The sequence below is a fragment of the Cyclopterus lumpus genome, chromosome 1 (genome assembly GCF_009769545.1).
Source record: "Cyclopterus lumpus isolate fCycLum1 chromosome 1, fCycLum1.pri, whole genome shotgun sequence".
Lineage (NCBI taxonomy): Eukaryota > Metazoa > Chordata > Actinopteri > Perciformes > Cyclopteridae > Cyclopterus > Cyclopterus lumpus.
The window spans coordinates 17,084,700-17,098,800 of record NC_046966.1 but is presented as its reverse complement, the minus strand read 5'-3'; the positions used below and the strand labels follow the sequence as shown (position 1 = coordinate 17,098,800).

General features: G+C 41.2%; 1 protein-coding gene across 2 annotated transcripts in view; it reads right to left on the bottom strand.

Annotated features, from left to right (window-relative positions):
* Positions 1–12,496, bottom strand: part of npnta (nephronectin a) — a 42,147-nt gene extending 29,651 nt beyond the window's left edge. Inside the window, exons 1-2 of one of the 2 annotated variants that reach the window (XM_034546155.1) lie at positions 12,182–12,496; positions 3,939–4,039 (exon numbers count right to left, since the gene is read on the bottom strand). In XM_034546155.1, the coding sequence (XP_034402046.1) occupies positions 3,939–4,039; positions 12,182–12,252 (172 nt within the window). In that variant the 5' untranslated portion in view covers positions 12,253–12,496. The remainder of the gene's footprint in view (positions 1–3,938; positions 4,040–12,181) is intronic. The other variant, XM_034546153.1, reaches the window with a different exon arrangement.
* Between the last annotated feature and the right edge of the window lie 1,605 nt (positions 12,497–14,101).

Below are 14,101 nucleotides of genomic sequence, written 5' to 3'. Positions count from 1 at the left end.
GGGTACCATGTTGGTTGCACTGTCACTTAAATGCATCTTTGGCCGGCCCGGTTATGTTGACAGCGTTCAGAGAAGCTTTGTTCTCTGCTCATGTAGACATTACTGCACTTGTTGTTTGATGCTATATTAATGCTCTGAATATCGCACAGAGAACCTTTATGGTTCGGGAACAAAGAAAAAACAACTAACAAAAGTCCAATGTGACCTCATTCAGATGAAGCGGGCTGTTAGTTCTTTAGTCAGTTCATTCTTGATTTTTTTAGCAAAACCAGAGACAATTCTGCTTTTCAGAACATCTACTATGGATGAAGGTATTAATGGATCTCAAATTAAATTAAATGATCAAAGCTCCAGCTACGACCGACTGAGTGGTCGGATCAACTTGAGCGAGAGTTGAAGAGGTGAAAAGTATTTTTTGTACCGTTGACTGGAAATGCAAATGTTCAAATGCTCACAGTAGCAGTAAAATGTCCGGGATGGCAGCTGGTTAGAATAAGTAGCTTCAAATGTGGCTCTGCCTGCCGGATGGCCTGTCAGAGCATTATAAGTGGAGCTTCAGTCTACTATAAATCTAAAGCCCCTCTCTCTCTTTCTCCATCTGTCTGGTTCTCTCTCCCTCTCTCTCTCTCTCTAACTCTGTCTCGCTCTCTCTCACCCCACTCCAGCAGCAATCATTCTTAACTCCTTACCTCTGAACCATTTCCCTTACACCTCAGGATTTCTAAACTTTATCCAACTTTCAGTCCTTTCAGTCCTCTCTCTCCCTCACTCTTTCAGTTCTGAGAGCTTTAAAAAAAAAGAAGAAGAGAGAATCAGGGTTGATCTATTAAGATACTCATTCTTTGAGAGACGTCTCACAAACTGATCACTGAGCTCCATGGCTAAGAAAGCCACAATCCTATAGCTTCAATCTAATCTCTTCTATCACCACAAAAAAAAAATACTTAGACCTAAAATCTGTACTGACGGCATCCCCTCACACACAAGCACACACCCATGATTATACTTCCCTTCTTTCCTAAACCTCCCTCCTCCAATGTTTAAATCAGCACCTTACCGACTGGATGGAGAACTGATTGTCGTCTCAAGTGAATGCGTTCGAGTCGTGCAGCCCGGCAGCAGCTTTTGGATACATTAAGTCGAGCGCTCACCGAGTGATTTAAATCACAGAACAGATTTGTTGAAATAAAAGTTGTGGAGTGAAAGTACTCTCTCAGCTCTGTATGGTGGTTAAGCTCAAACTCATATTTTTGGCTCAACATGGAAAATGTGGGACTCCAGAACAACAAAGAAAACATGTTCACACACTGTTGTTTGGCTGGTTGAGTAATTTATGCAAACATTACTTTTTTTTTTTTTAAATGTGACTCCGCTCAATTATAAAATAAATGTCACACATGATGATGTATCATCTCCCTCCATCTATCGAGGCAAACCAACAAATGTTTTGTCTTGTGACAATTACTATTTGGGATTTAAGTGGGCAAAACATGTGTACATGGCTCATGTGAAGCCTAATTAAGTTATTGTTTTGTTTCTCGTCCTCATTCAAAACCCACCTCTCTGTAAATGCAGAGAGCCCAGTACAGATGCACTGGGAGGTATTGGGCATTGAGACTCCTGCCAAGAGGATGAATGCTGAGTCTGGCTCCATGTTCAAAGAAACCCAATCAAATGATACAACTGATGCTTTTTCCTAAATAATTCCAGCGCAGACTGTGTAGTGTCAAAGCCTTGGAAAAGGTAGGAGGCTCTATCGCAAAAGAAAACTCTACTTTCCAGCCGTGAAATCAACCCCTCTCCAGCTACGAGTCGAGGTCTGTCACCATTAGCATAACTTGCTTTTCTAACACCAAGTGTTTATGCAAGAATAACATTATCATATTTTGTTTCTAATAAAGATGAAGTAAGAGGTAGGTGAAAAAAAAGCAGAGTTTTCTTGCGAATACCTTAGGTTAATCGAGCTGAGCTAAAAGGAATACACAACATTGAGGCCATGAACTCAAGTAATATTGTTTGTGTTCAGCAGAACAGAATAGGAAATATTGCGCTTTAATTCAACATGAATGAAAAAAAAATGGCACTCTGCCACTTTTTCATGAACTTGGAATAAAAAAAGGAAAAAGAAAACGCCGGTAAACCCAGCAAATACAGAACTATTTTAGCTGCAGCAGTACAGACCTTTGGGCCCAACAAGCAGTGTGTGACATGTTTCCAGCAAAAAAAGGATACAAAATATAATAAATAAACACATCTATAGCTATAGCATGGCATGATGAGCTTCAATACGTGAGAACATAATTAAAATAGGATTATTTCAGCAATGAAAAACACAAACACAAAACAAGTGGATTAAAAAACATTATTTTGACAAGCTATAAATAAGTGGCCAGAACCAACAAGCAAGGTTTCCATAGCAGGAAACTTAACAACCCAAAGCTTAAAGCTTCCAATATATAAAAACCTGTAAGACTTTGGTGCTAGGTTCTTCTTTGTGTTTCACAAATCTTGACATTTTAGCTATATGCTTCGTTTGGCAGATGAGGGCAATTGTGGGCAGACAATGACAGAAGAAGTGGCACTAATCCTGACATGGATTTTCTCTCTTTGTGAATTTGCCAAGGAACAGACAAAAGAAAAAGAAGGAAAATCAGTAGCGAGATAAATTGTAAGAATCAACTTGTCATCTACATGTCCGAGGAAGGGAAATGTTTATCTCCAGTGCACCAACAATAACAATGTTGCCAAGTGGTCACAGCAGTGACATGCTGCTTACTGCGGTGTTTGTTGTTGACACATTGGCTCGACGAATCACAATTGCTACAGGGAAGTAAACCATTAAGTTTATTTCCCAAAATGTCGAACATGTTGCTTGTTACTAAGTTCCTGCTCTGGAAAAGAATGCATTCACATGGAATCAGACAGACGGTAGACGGCAAATCACATCTCATTTTAGAGGGTCCGGTTGGCAGTAAACACTGTCAACGGTAATGGATGACATTGCGGTCCAAAGTAAAAAATATTTAAACTTATTGCCGTCCTCCGTGACGGAATTTAAAGTGTGCAATTTATTGTTACCAAAAAAACTGCACTCTATAGCTTCACGCTTTACTAGAATAATTACATAAAAGAGTAAACGCAAATAATTCTTCACCATTGCAACATATCATGCGTGTTTCCTTTTTGCCGTCTTTCTGACATTTTGTTTGTTTTGCATATCCATCCACGGTATGCCTGATTCCCTGTGAATGGTTAAAGCTCCACAGCAAAGCAGCATCTCTAGCAGCACAGGCACCAAGCCATGCAGACATTCATGAGGCAACTGACCAGATCTGACACCCGTTAAGTATATTCACAGTCACACCTCCCTGGGTAGCATTACAGGAGAGCAGAGGATCTTCATACAATGTAAATATGCCGGATATGTGTGTTAATATTTCATACACAGGTCAAGAAAGGACACATCCTCTGAATCCTCAAGTGAAGATGGACTGAGGATTAGTACACCTGGCGAAACTATGGATTGTGCTCATCCTACGTGTTTTGGCAGCGTGAGCTTGCCTGTTTTTTGCACAGTAGTAATCTATAATCAATCTCCCATCTGCAACTGAATGTGTCAACCTGCAGCAACACAGTCTCTCCCTCATTATGGCAACCTGCGGTGTGAATATAAATGTCAGCCTTTTCCTCCGGCCCACCAGCAATGATGATCATCAATCTTTCCTCAAAGATTGTCCCAGGTGTGATGCTCTGTTAGCTGTATGTGTTTCTCTTGTGGCAGCGTGCATGTGTGAACGCGGTGCCCCGAGCGCCTGGTTACTGTGTTGACTTGCAGCATTTCTTGTGTCTAATAGCATCTTTGACCCCAGCTTGAAACCTCACAACCTTGTTAGCCCTCTTTCCCCCCCAGCAGCAGCAGCAGGCATGGTGGCACTCACGCTGGCAGTGACCCCAGGACCGGCGTGTCCATCCCCAGCAGCAGTCCACCCTGGCCCCGTATCGACACAGGCCGGTGGACGAGGCCATCTGCCGCGGCCACCTGTGAGGGGATGACATAATTAGTTCACAGCCAATTAAAATGTCTCAATGAAAAGCAGGGGTCTTTTCAATGTTGTTCAAAGGGAGGCTTTTTCATAGCATTCATTTGTGTGCCTGCTGTCGAGGAAACAGACTTTGTGTAGAGGCATTTCTTTTTTGCATAAGTAAAAGTAATTTGCATTATTTTGACCTGTTAAAGGGACTCAAAGGATAGAAGGTGTCACATGCACAGATTGTAAAGCCCTTTGAAACAAATGTGTGATTTGTGATTTTGGGTTACTTGTAAATAAAACTGACAAATCTATGTCTATATTTTATAGTATGTATTACTATAGCTCTTAAATAGCACTGAAAGGCCAAAATGATGTCCCATGTAATGTGAGAAAATGTCCCATGTCAGAAAATAGTGAAAAATACCTCTTCCACTTTCCCAGATCCCAAGGTAACGTCTTTCAATCCCATTTTTTTATCTGACTATCAGTCCAAAATGCAAAGCTATTCAGTTCACTACCATCTAAGACAAAGAACAACAACAAATAGTCCCATTTGAGAAACATTTGACATTTTCTACTTGAATATTCTCCCACAAAAAAAACACTCCATTTTCTCAGGGTGTTGAAAGATGACTTTTCACCGCTTCCCCACAGCTACAGATTATCTTTGTGTCGAGGAAATAAAAGTGATAGCGCATCAGATGGTGTTGGTTTGTGCTATGTCAAACTGGAGGCCTGTGTTGAAAGCCTGCCAGAGCGGATTTGAATTTGTCCTTCAATGTGCATCAGTGCACCAATGACACTCACATCTGAGAAGACCACATTACTGAATATTTGCACTAGCAACCCTAGATAGTCTCCATTTATATTCTGCACTATTTAATGTTAATTTCATCTGTATTTGTATTTTATAATCTGTATATATCGTTATACTCTCTGTTGCACTTCTGGTTAGATGCCAAACTGCATTTTGTTGCTCTGTACTAGTACATGTGCAATGACAATAAAGTTGAATCTAATCTAATCTAATTACTGCTGTGTTCATTGTCAGGTTTGTGAAATGGATTTTAAGCTATATACACTGCCTGGTGCGCTTGAACATACAGTCTGTTTCCCATCTCCATCTATAACATTAACACAAGAGTGTGAGTGACTGTACCGTATGTTTAATGAATCTATTAGACAAGTTCATGACAGTGGAAGATCACACCATTGCTGCTGCATCGGGAACATACAGGTATCAATGTTTAAGTGCACTGCAATTCCTCTTAGAGAAATTACAGACGGATGTTTTTGTTACACCATGTTCTATTCTGCTAAGAGCGAGAAATAGATTCTTGGCAGACGGTGCTTATGGATTACCTTTTTATCTGTACCAAGGCTCACCACATATTTATGGAGAGAATAGGGCGAAGAAATGAGTCCATAAAAGGATACTGATGAAAACCTGCATACTTTGAGCGTCTGGTTCTGAGATGTTACCTAAGATTTGACAATATAACAAATAACTCAGACTGTAATGTGTGTAGATCTTTGACTGACTATGGAGGTTTTTAATTATACAAAGGAAATACAGTTACAAAAAAAAGAACAAATTATCTTGATATACTTTCAATATAAACTAGATGCTTTCTTTTGTGGCTCAATGAGAGAGTGAGGGTGTTGCTCAGTATTCAAGGCACATCCTGTGCCACTATCCCTGCATGTTAGTGTCTCTGTGCCAAGATGAGGAAATGCTAATGCTGGGCCCCGCTGCCAATCACCTCATTGGATAAAAAAAAAACCCGATGGATGCTAAGTGAGAATGGCAGATCCAGGGAAAATGTTTGTCTGCTGCCTGGAAAGCAGGGAGGCAGTCAGGCAGGGAAAAACTCCAAGCCAGTAAGAGAGCAGGGGAGAGTATAAAAAAAAAAAGAGGAAACAAAGGGAAGTGAAAGAGAATGAAAGCAAACAGGGGTTAAATGAAAGGAGAGGAGAGGGAAGAAAAGAAAAGGAATTCAAATGAAAAAGAAACTAAACGAAAGAGAAGGAAAGGAAAAGGAAAATGAGAGGTCTGAACAGCAGCCGGCTTTAGATGCCACTATTTCTGGATGGTGTCATCTTTCTAAAACACCTGACAACCTCCCGTGACATTTCAGAAATATTTTTTTTCACATGCACTCTTTTATTTATTCATCATTGGGCATACGGTAATTATCATCTTAGATAACAAAGGCATCCGGTGGGAAGTGTTTATGCTGCTGTGAGTGTACCTGCTTTCTAACCTAATGGTGTCATCTTCCTTTTTAGTTATAAGTGATTATTGCACCTGATAATTCTCAGTATAAAGCCACTCATGGCACATACACCATCACAGTTTCCTCAATATGCTGTGGGTTAAAAAAAGAGAGCTATGCAGTATATGGATATTTTATCGACATCGTGATATGCTATAAGGTGTTTGTTTTTTTTAAAGATAGATAGGTAGACATATACTTTATTCATCCGCAGGGGGAAATTTGTTTGTAGCAGCAGCAAGCAAAGTTACAAAGTATAACATACAAATATTCCTATTAAGTATGAAAAAATGCACAATATATACGATACAATAAAATAGCAGAGCAGGACATGTTACATTTAAGAAAAATGTCATAATAAAGAAAATGCAATAATGCAAAGTGTATACAGTGTATATAAAAGGCCGTATTACAGTAAAGTGACGTAATAACTGAACTTACCAAACTATTCTACACTGAATGACTACACACAGATGTTGATACACTAACTCCTAAGATACGCCAACATGTGTGGCACTAAATCATCGCACAAGTTAGACATTGCGGTGATGCTGCGAACCTTTGCATGAGGATAATTTCTCCAACTTGACTTCTTTGAATTTTAATGAGATACCCTTGTATCACACACACACACACACACACACACAAGGATCAGAAGGGCATGATATGTTGGCGTTAAGAAGAACAAAGGAGCACAGTTTGACTCCTACGGGCTCCCAGTTGATGGTGAGCGAGAGGTGCCTGGGAGGTCTGTTTGCTGCTGCAGAAGCAATAAGGAGGAAGGAACCTCATGAGATACAACAGGTCCTGGATTATTGAATCAAATATTTTCCCTTAATTCTTTCTCCATTCATATGCACACACACGGAATCCAGTTTCATGCTCTCAGTCCTCTCTTAATGCTGAATTCAGCCGTGGGCAGTCGTGCACACTAACACGCTCTGAACTCGGAACTGAGGGTTTAATACAATTCACCAGCTCACCAATTCATCACACCGACGCTGAATACGCATTTTCTTAGAGCACTTATGGCTCGAAAATGATGACGAGTTTCAATCAACAACGGGAGTTACAGTGACACTCCGCAAAAATAAAAGAGGACTTCTGGAGATACATCTTGTGCCCAGTGATATTACTGAACATAACGATGGCATATGAAATGGACTTAAGCATCAAACCTGTATTTATTACCCTGGGGCTGAATAATCATCCTAAATTACACTATGCCTTGAAGGAACTCAAGCAGATAATCATTACCCTTCACGCAAGCAATGGGACACATCTTCCTAAGTGCACAGTATCAGACGGGAGAACCTGATCAGTTCCATTGTTCTACTAATGAATACAGAGCTGGACGATCTCCCCTGCCTGACAGTGAAGAGCAGTGAGTCCATCACTCAGAGGAGCGGTGTGGAGTGTAGCATGATAATCAGAACCATGAAGGTATATAATTCCATCCATCTATGAATCATCCATCCGTGAATTCCTACGGAAGCATGCAAATTGTGCCTGTTGAATAGATTTCTCTCACACACCACACACTCAGAGATGTTGATTGGAGCCTTGTAGCATCTTGGTGTGAACGACTTGCAGTGACCTGCGTGGCTTAGCTGAAGGCATGAGTTTTTGGAGTCATAAGGTGTCTGGCGTTGAAATAAACCACCTCGGCTGCACGCGCTGCCAGATCAGCATGCAGACTGCCAAGTGCATCACATTAACACACATCGCCGTGTGGGATGTTGACAAATATCTGGAGGTAAGGATTTAAAGTGAGAAATCCACTGGCTATTAACAGATACATACAAAGAAGACATAGTGGTAGGTATTCACTGAGTGGCCAGAAAAATAGAAACACTTGTATGATGCCAATGCAATGCAGCACACAATCCCGGCTATAAATGCAATACTAAGATGTCTTTGTTGATATTTCTGATGTAGGAATAAGTGTCTTGTGTCAAATCTGTTTCACTTTTCTGGCATCTGTGCTTCAATAGAGCACCGTACTGAAAGAAGTCCACCTCATTCACATCTAAGTATATCAAAATATTTGAAACACCTCACAATATACTGCAATAAAATACTTGTTTGTTATTTTAACATTATGTTACCTTGCTTTGGCAGACCTTAACCCTGTAGGAACAAGAGGTTGATGCTGTCAACAATTATGTTGAAAAAGAGTGCACTCTTTCCAAAAAAATAGCTAAGAGCATGTGCTGCAAAACAAGCGCTAATAGGATGTTTTCTTTTAGAGGGAATGACACACTTTAGCGTGGCACGTTTAGCTGTAGCCTGAAAAGGTTTGTAGTGAAGGACGGTCATGACTGCTGTTCAGTCGTGGGTTCATTTCCTCACTGTGGGGTTCAATACCACCAACTACAGCCTTACAAATCACCACAAAATCTACTCTGCCACACTGCAAACAACAATTATTGTTAAAGCTGGTGTTGGCAGTTTTGTAGAAAAGGCAGAAAAAACAGCCCTCCTACTGCAGCTCTCATTCCTCAGGCCTAAGCTCCTCCAAACACCCTTTCTACAGTCAATAGATGTGTACTAGTCAATAATGTCATCCCAATCGTGATCTGATACCGTTATATAGCGGCAATTCTTTGACAATTATGACACGTTTCTTTCTGCAAACTTGTGGTCTTGTAAAGCCCTTCGAAATTACATACTCGGTTGGAAGAAGGTTAAACTATTAGCAACATTTCACTCCATTTCTAAAATCGTTGCCAATATTGACACATGGTTTATTGCATTTGCTGTCAGACTCTTCAGTCCATGTTCCTTTTTGTGGGTACTCTCTATATGCAGTTGTTGCCAATGCTGGAGCTAACGTTTTCTGCAGGATTCTCACCACTAAATCATGCTTTATTCATCTTAAGGTACGTGCATGCACATCTGCATTTGTAGGAATTCCCTTTCTCTGAAATGACCTGCAATCGGCCGAGTCTCCAATCAATAGCTAGATTTTCTAAAGCCTAAAAACAGAGTAAAGAGGGTGTGCAAAGGTTATCTCTCAAACCACTTTGATAAGATTCTTTTTTATTTTTTACCCAATGACGCCCATAAAAAACAGCTAATTCCAGCTTTAAATCACAAATATTGTATTTATCACAGGACTGTTGAATTGCATTACAATGCACAAGTGTCCTCCCCGTGGCAGCGTGGGTTCTCTCCGGGCTCTCCGGCTTCCTCCCACAGTCCAAAGACATGCTGCAGGTTAATTGATCTCTAAATTGCCCATAGGTGTGAATGTGAGAGTGAATGGTTGTATGTCCCTACATGTGCCCTCGATGGACTGGCGGCCTGTCCAGGGTGTCCCCTGCCTTCGCCCTATGTCAGCTGGGATAGGCTCCAGCGCCCCCGCGACCCTAATGAGGATAAGCGGTATTGAAAATGGATGGATGGATGGATGGATGCACAAGTGTCTGGTCACAGAGTGTATTATGAAGCATATTCTGTTACTGTGACCAGCGGAAGTACTAGTAGGTTTTATTGTCCATGTAGCACTTATTTTAATACAACATATAACTTCTCAATTGAGTTTAACTTACTCTAAAACGGTCCTCTTTTCTGAGTGAAAATAAAAAAATGTTAAAGCAGGGAGAGAAATTATTTTAGTCACAAACTGAAATGCTGTATGCTGAGTTGGTCCCTGATAAAGTTCAAACGTCTTGTTTAGTGAGGTATAGCACTTGATTGAGTGTCTCTAAATTATAATAATAACACTGAACAGTAAGTCAGTGGAGTCTGACTTCAGTTATTGTCCACTTTCCGAAAACATATGGCAAGATCATGCTTTATTTCAAACTGCTTGTACAAAACAACAGTATTTTCACACTCATCCTCAACCCCTGAAAGCCCAAATGTGGGTCTGCCATTACAGCGCCAACATGACCTGGCACCAGTCCACTGCTTTGGATTATTACTGAGGAGGTCTGGTATGTGCTGCTTGGCTGCGTTGGACTTACCAATTTAGTGACATCACTAGGGAGGAATATCCTCTGCTGGATGTGTTGCCTTTCATTAAGGCTCCTATGTTGCATGACAATAAATCGGTTGTCCTTGAGTCCTTGGTTGGAACAAGGAGTGGCATCAACAACAGTAAAATGTTTTTAGAAACACATTTGCAGGTAATTATGTGCAGCTATGGGAGAACCAAATGATCTTGCCAATGATGCCCGTGAAGGACCCTTCAGGACTAGATGGATAAGCCTGTTAGGAACGCTCTCTAAAAGGCAATAAGTGAGAGGGAGCAGGTAATAAATGGCTGTTTTTGCTAGTGCTTGGACTCAGGGGATATTCTCTCAATTAATTAATATTGAGGCAGACACTCAGGCCCTGGCAAGTTTATACTGATAAAAATGGTCAAATTATGGCTATGGTGAAAAGCCACTCCATCAGCAAGGATGTTAATAATGTACAATATGCCGCTAAATGAGCATTACACAAAGGCAATGCGTGAAATAAAAGTCAAAGCAATCAGACAAATAGCCTGTCACACAAACATTATCCACGGTGGTTTAGAAAAAACAAAGAAGCCGTGAATAAAAATAACATTGTATTACATTGCTCAACTCAAATTGTCTGTTATATTTCTGCCCTCTCCTTCTTTCTCTCACACTCACTTTTACTTCATGCTGAGACCTTTGATATACAAATCGCTTCTTTTGAAATACTTATGAACCCAACAGCAGGAAACTGAACTGAAAGAGCTGAGGGGGAAGAAAAGCTATAAACCTACAGATGTCAACATCTATCACAAGCAGGTGGAATGTCAGTCTGAAAAGGCTTTTTGAAAAGCGTGCACACTATTTTAATCCCAAGTATCTTTATTAATCTTTAAAAATGTTTCGCTCAATTGACAAAGTGCAACATGAGAGACGACCTGCTTTGGGGCTGAGCCTGTCTGACAGAGATACATAAGCGAGAACAAATTAAGTACAATACTTGGCTGCATTCTGTTGGAGATGTAGAACATTTGGCAGGACTCGCTTGGTGTAACTCTCTCACTGTTTGGATTGTATTCAATATGTAGTCCAATATTTTCCTGAGCTCTAGAAATCCATCTCAATATGACACATAAGAGATAGAATAAAGTGACGATTTTACACACCTCTTAAAACTGTAAAAGAACATATAAAATATTCCTATACAATATTCTGCCAATCAACATGGCTGGTGCAAATGCTTTTTCCACAAACACATTGTAAAGATGTTTTTAAATAACTTGTTAGGGTTACCTAACCTAAACCTACATGTTTGCAAAAATAAAAGAAGAAAAAAAACAAGAAGCATCGATCATGTTCATTAACTGAGATGCACCTATCGCCAGATCGAAATCTCGGACACGTGCATTCTTTAGGGTCTGGCTCGTCTCCACACCCCTGTCTGCACATACTTCATCAGATTCGTGTTTGAACATGAAGCACCGGGCAATATGCTGTCACATCACTTCATAATCTGCCGGATAACACAAGAAAAGAACCGCTTGGTGTGAAAACACTCTAACGTGTGCTCCAAGGCGCAAAAACAACCGGTTTGGAGGCACTTTATTATTACTGTTTTCATAATAAAAGTTAGGACCGATTCAGTCAGCTGGCTACTCACTGTGCTTTGGAACCCACATCGTTTAACACGAGCAACATGTTTTCACTCAGAAATTGAGCTTCGCCGTTTGGAGAGCTTGAAATTATGCTACAGTTTGCAACCATTCCAGCAAGTGCTATTTTTAACCAAAGGTTCGTTTTTTGTTGTTGTTGCAGAAACAGAGTTTACATGGATTGAACTGTGAAGCAGACTTGTAATCAAACACAGTTATTTCACAAAACCATCGGAGTCCGCAGATAATGTGAGTCACGTGCCCTTCCTTACCTGCCATCAAAGTCTGCACTTGCCCCAAAGCAGAAGCTGCACAACAACATCAACTTTATCCATAAATCCATGATTTCGGGAGTTACGCGCCCACGCGGCTTGTTTTTTCTCCGTAATCCAAAATCGCCGGTTAGGAAAACGGCGGAGGAAACAACTACACGAAGGAGAGTTTGCGTGACGCACGCTGGAGGCGCACAGGTAGGAAATGTCTGCTGGCGTCCTTCAGACCGGTCATGTGCGATATACAGGAGGTGCGGGAGTGGAAACCAGTCCTCTGCTTGAAAGTAGAGTGCATGTGCATGTGAGTGTGTTTTGGTGTGTGTGGAGCGCACAGCTCTCTCTCTCTCTCTCTCTCTCTCTCTCTCTCTCTCTCTCTCTCTCTCTCTCTCTCTCTCCCGCTCTCCCTCCCTCTCGCCCGCTCCCTCTCCCTCTCCCTCTCCCTCTCCCTCTCCCTCTCTCCCTCTCCGCTCCTCACAAGTTCACTCAGTGGGCTCTTCAGCCAACAGCACCCACTCCAGGTCTTTTACATTTTAAATAAGCAGGCACCGTTTACAACATCGCGGAACCCCAGCCAGCCGCGCGCGAGGGAGTGAGCACCTCACCCGGACAGCCACGAGGACGCGCCTCCAGAAGAAGCGGCGCACCGCGCATGCTTTGCAAATGCCTTAATTAATTGCGCAGCCTGCTGAGGCACGCAGGTGCATCGGCCACCCAGGTAGATGTTGCTCTCACAGCAAAGACAACGCGGGGTGAATTACTGGGGTTGAATTTGGAGAGGACCAAAAGATAAGCAGCACAAAATACAAAATGAGTGGTTTTTCAAAGTACTTAAAAAAAATAGCTAGACTTTGGTTGAACCTGTAATTATTGTAAATAAAAGCACCCAGTGATGTGACTTTTGATTGAAGTACCAGACAGTCTGACTTTGTTGTGTGTCAGATATTTTGCCAATTGCATTATTGAAAGAAAAAAAAAGAAGAAAGTAAAATGTTTTTTCCCCTTTGTACAATATTTAGAAAATGTAATGCACCCTGCCATATACAAATGCTTGTTTAAGTACCAAGCTACTTCCCCTTCACACACACACACACACACACACACACACACACTAACATACAGCAGAATCATTAAAGGTCTGCCTCATTTTCAGACTCCTTCCTCGCGATTCAAAGGAGTCAGTCAATAAAATAGTTCTCGTTGTAAAGACTCAAAGGAAAGAAAGTGGCGAGGGTGATTGACAGGGCAACTAAACGCCATCATTGTCAGTATAATGGAGCAGGAGATGGATGCGACGAGGGTTTGATATGATTAGCCCGCTGCTGGTTTGATACATGGCGCTCGTGCCTTGTTACGCCCTGTCGCCGATATCATCATAAATCTATGGCGTGGCACAGAGGGTTGACATCTCGAGAAGCGTGTGATCGGAGAAATGCCAGTTGTGTATAATTACACTATTAATCACATGATGTTCATGACTGGACTGTAAGAATGTAATTACATAATGATTTATCACATTTAAAAACTAGTTATGTGTAATTCAGATTCTTCGCGGTATGCATTACTAATAACATTGGTATGTTGTGGAGAACTAAGACTGATCTCATGAAACGTTAAAAGGGTCAGTTCAGCCAAAACGTACAGATTTTCTCTCACTAATCCCAAGTGCTATTTTGTTTTTGCAAAGTTTCAGTTTCATTTCCTGAAGTTTGGAGATGCCTATCTCTATGTCAATGTTATCATCTCCGCCAGGAGAATCGTGCAATTATCATGCAATTGCTTGTGTGTGCACGTTTCCATGCGTGCATCCACGAGGGAGTGTGCACCGACGGCTAATCTCTCATTCTGCTGCAGAACACTGCATCATATTTTGGGTGACCCGTTGTGGTTGCAAGATACATAGATTGCCACCTTTTTATATTT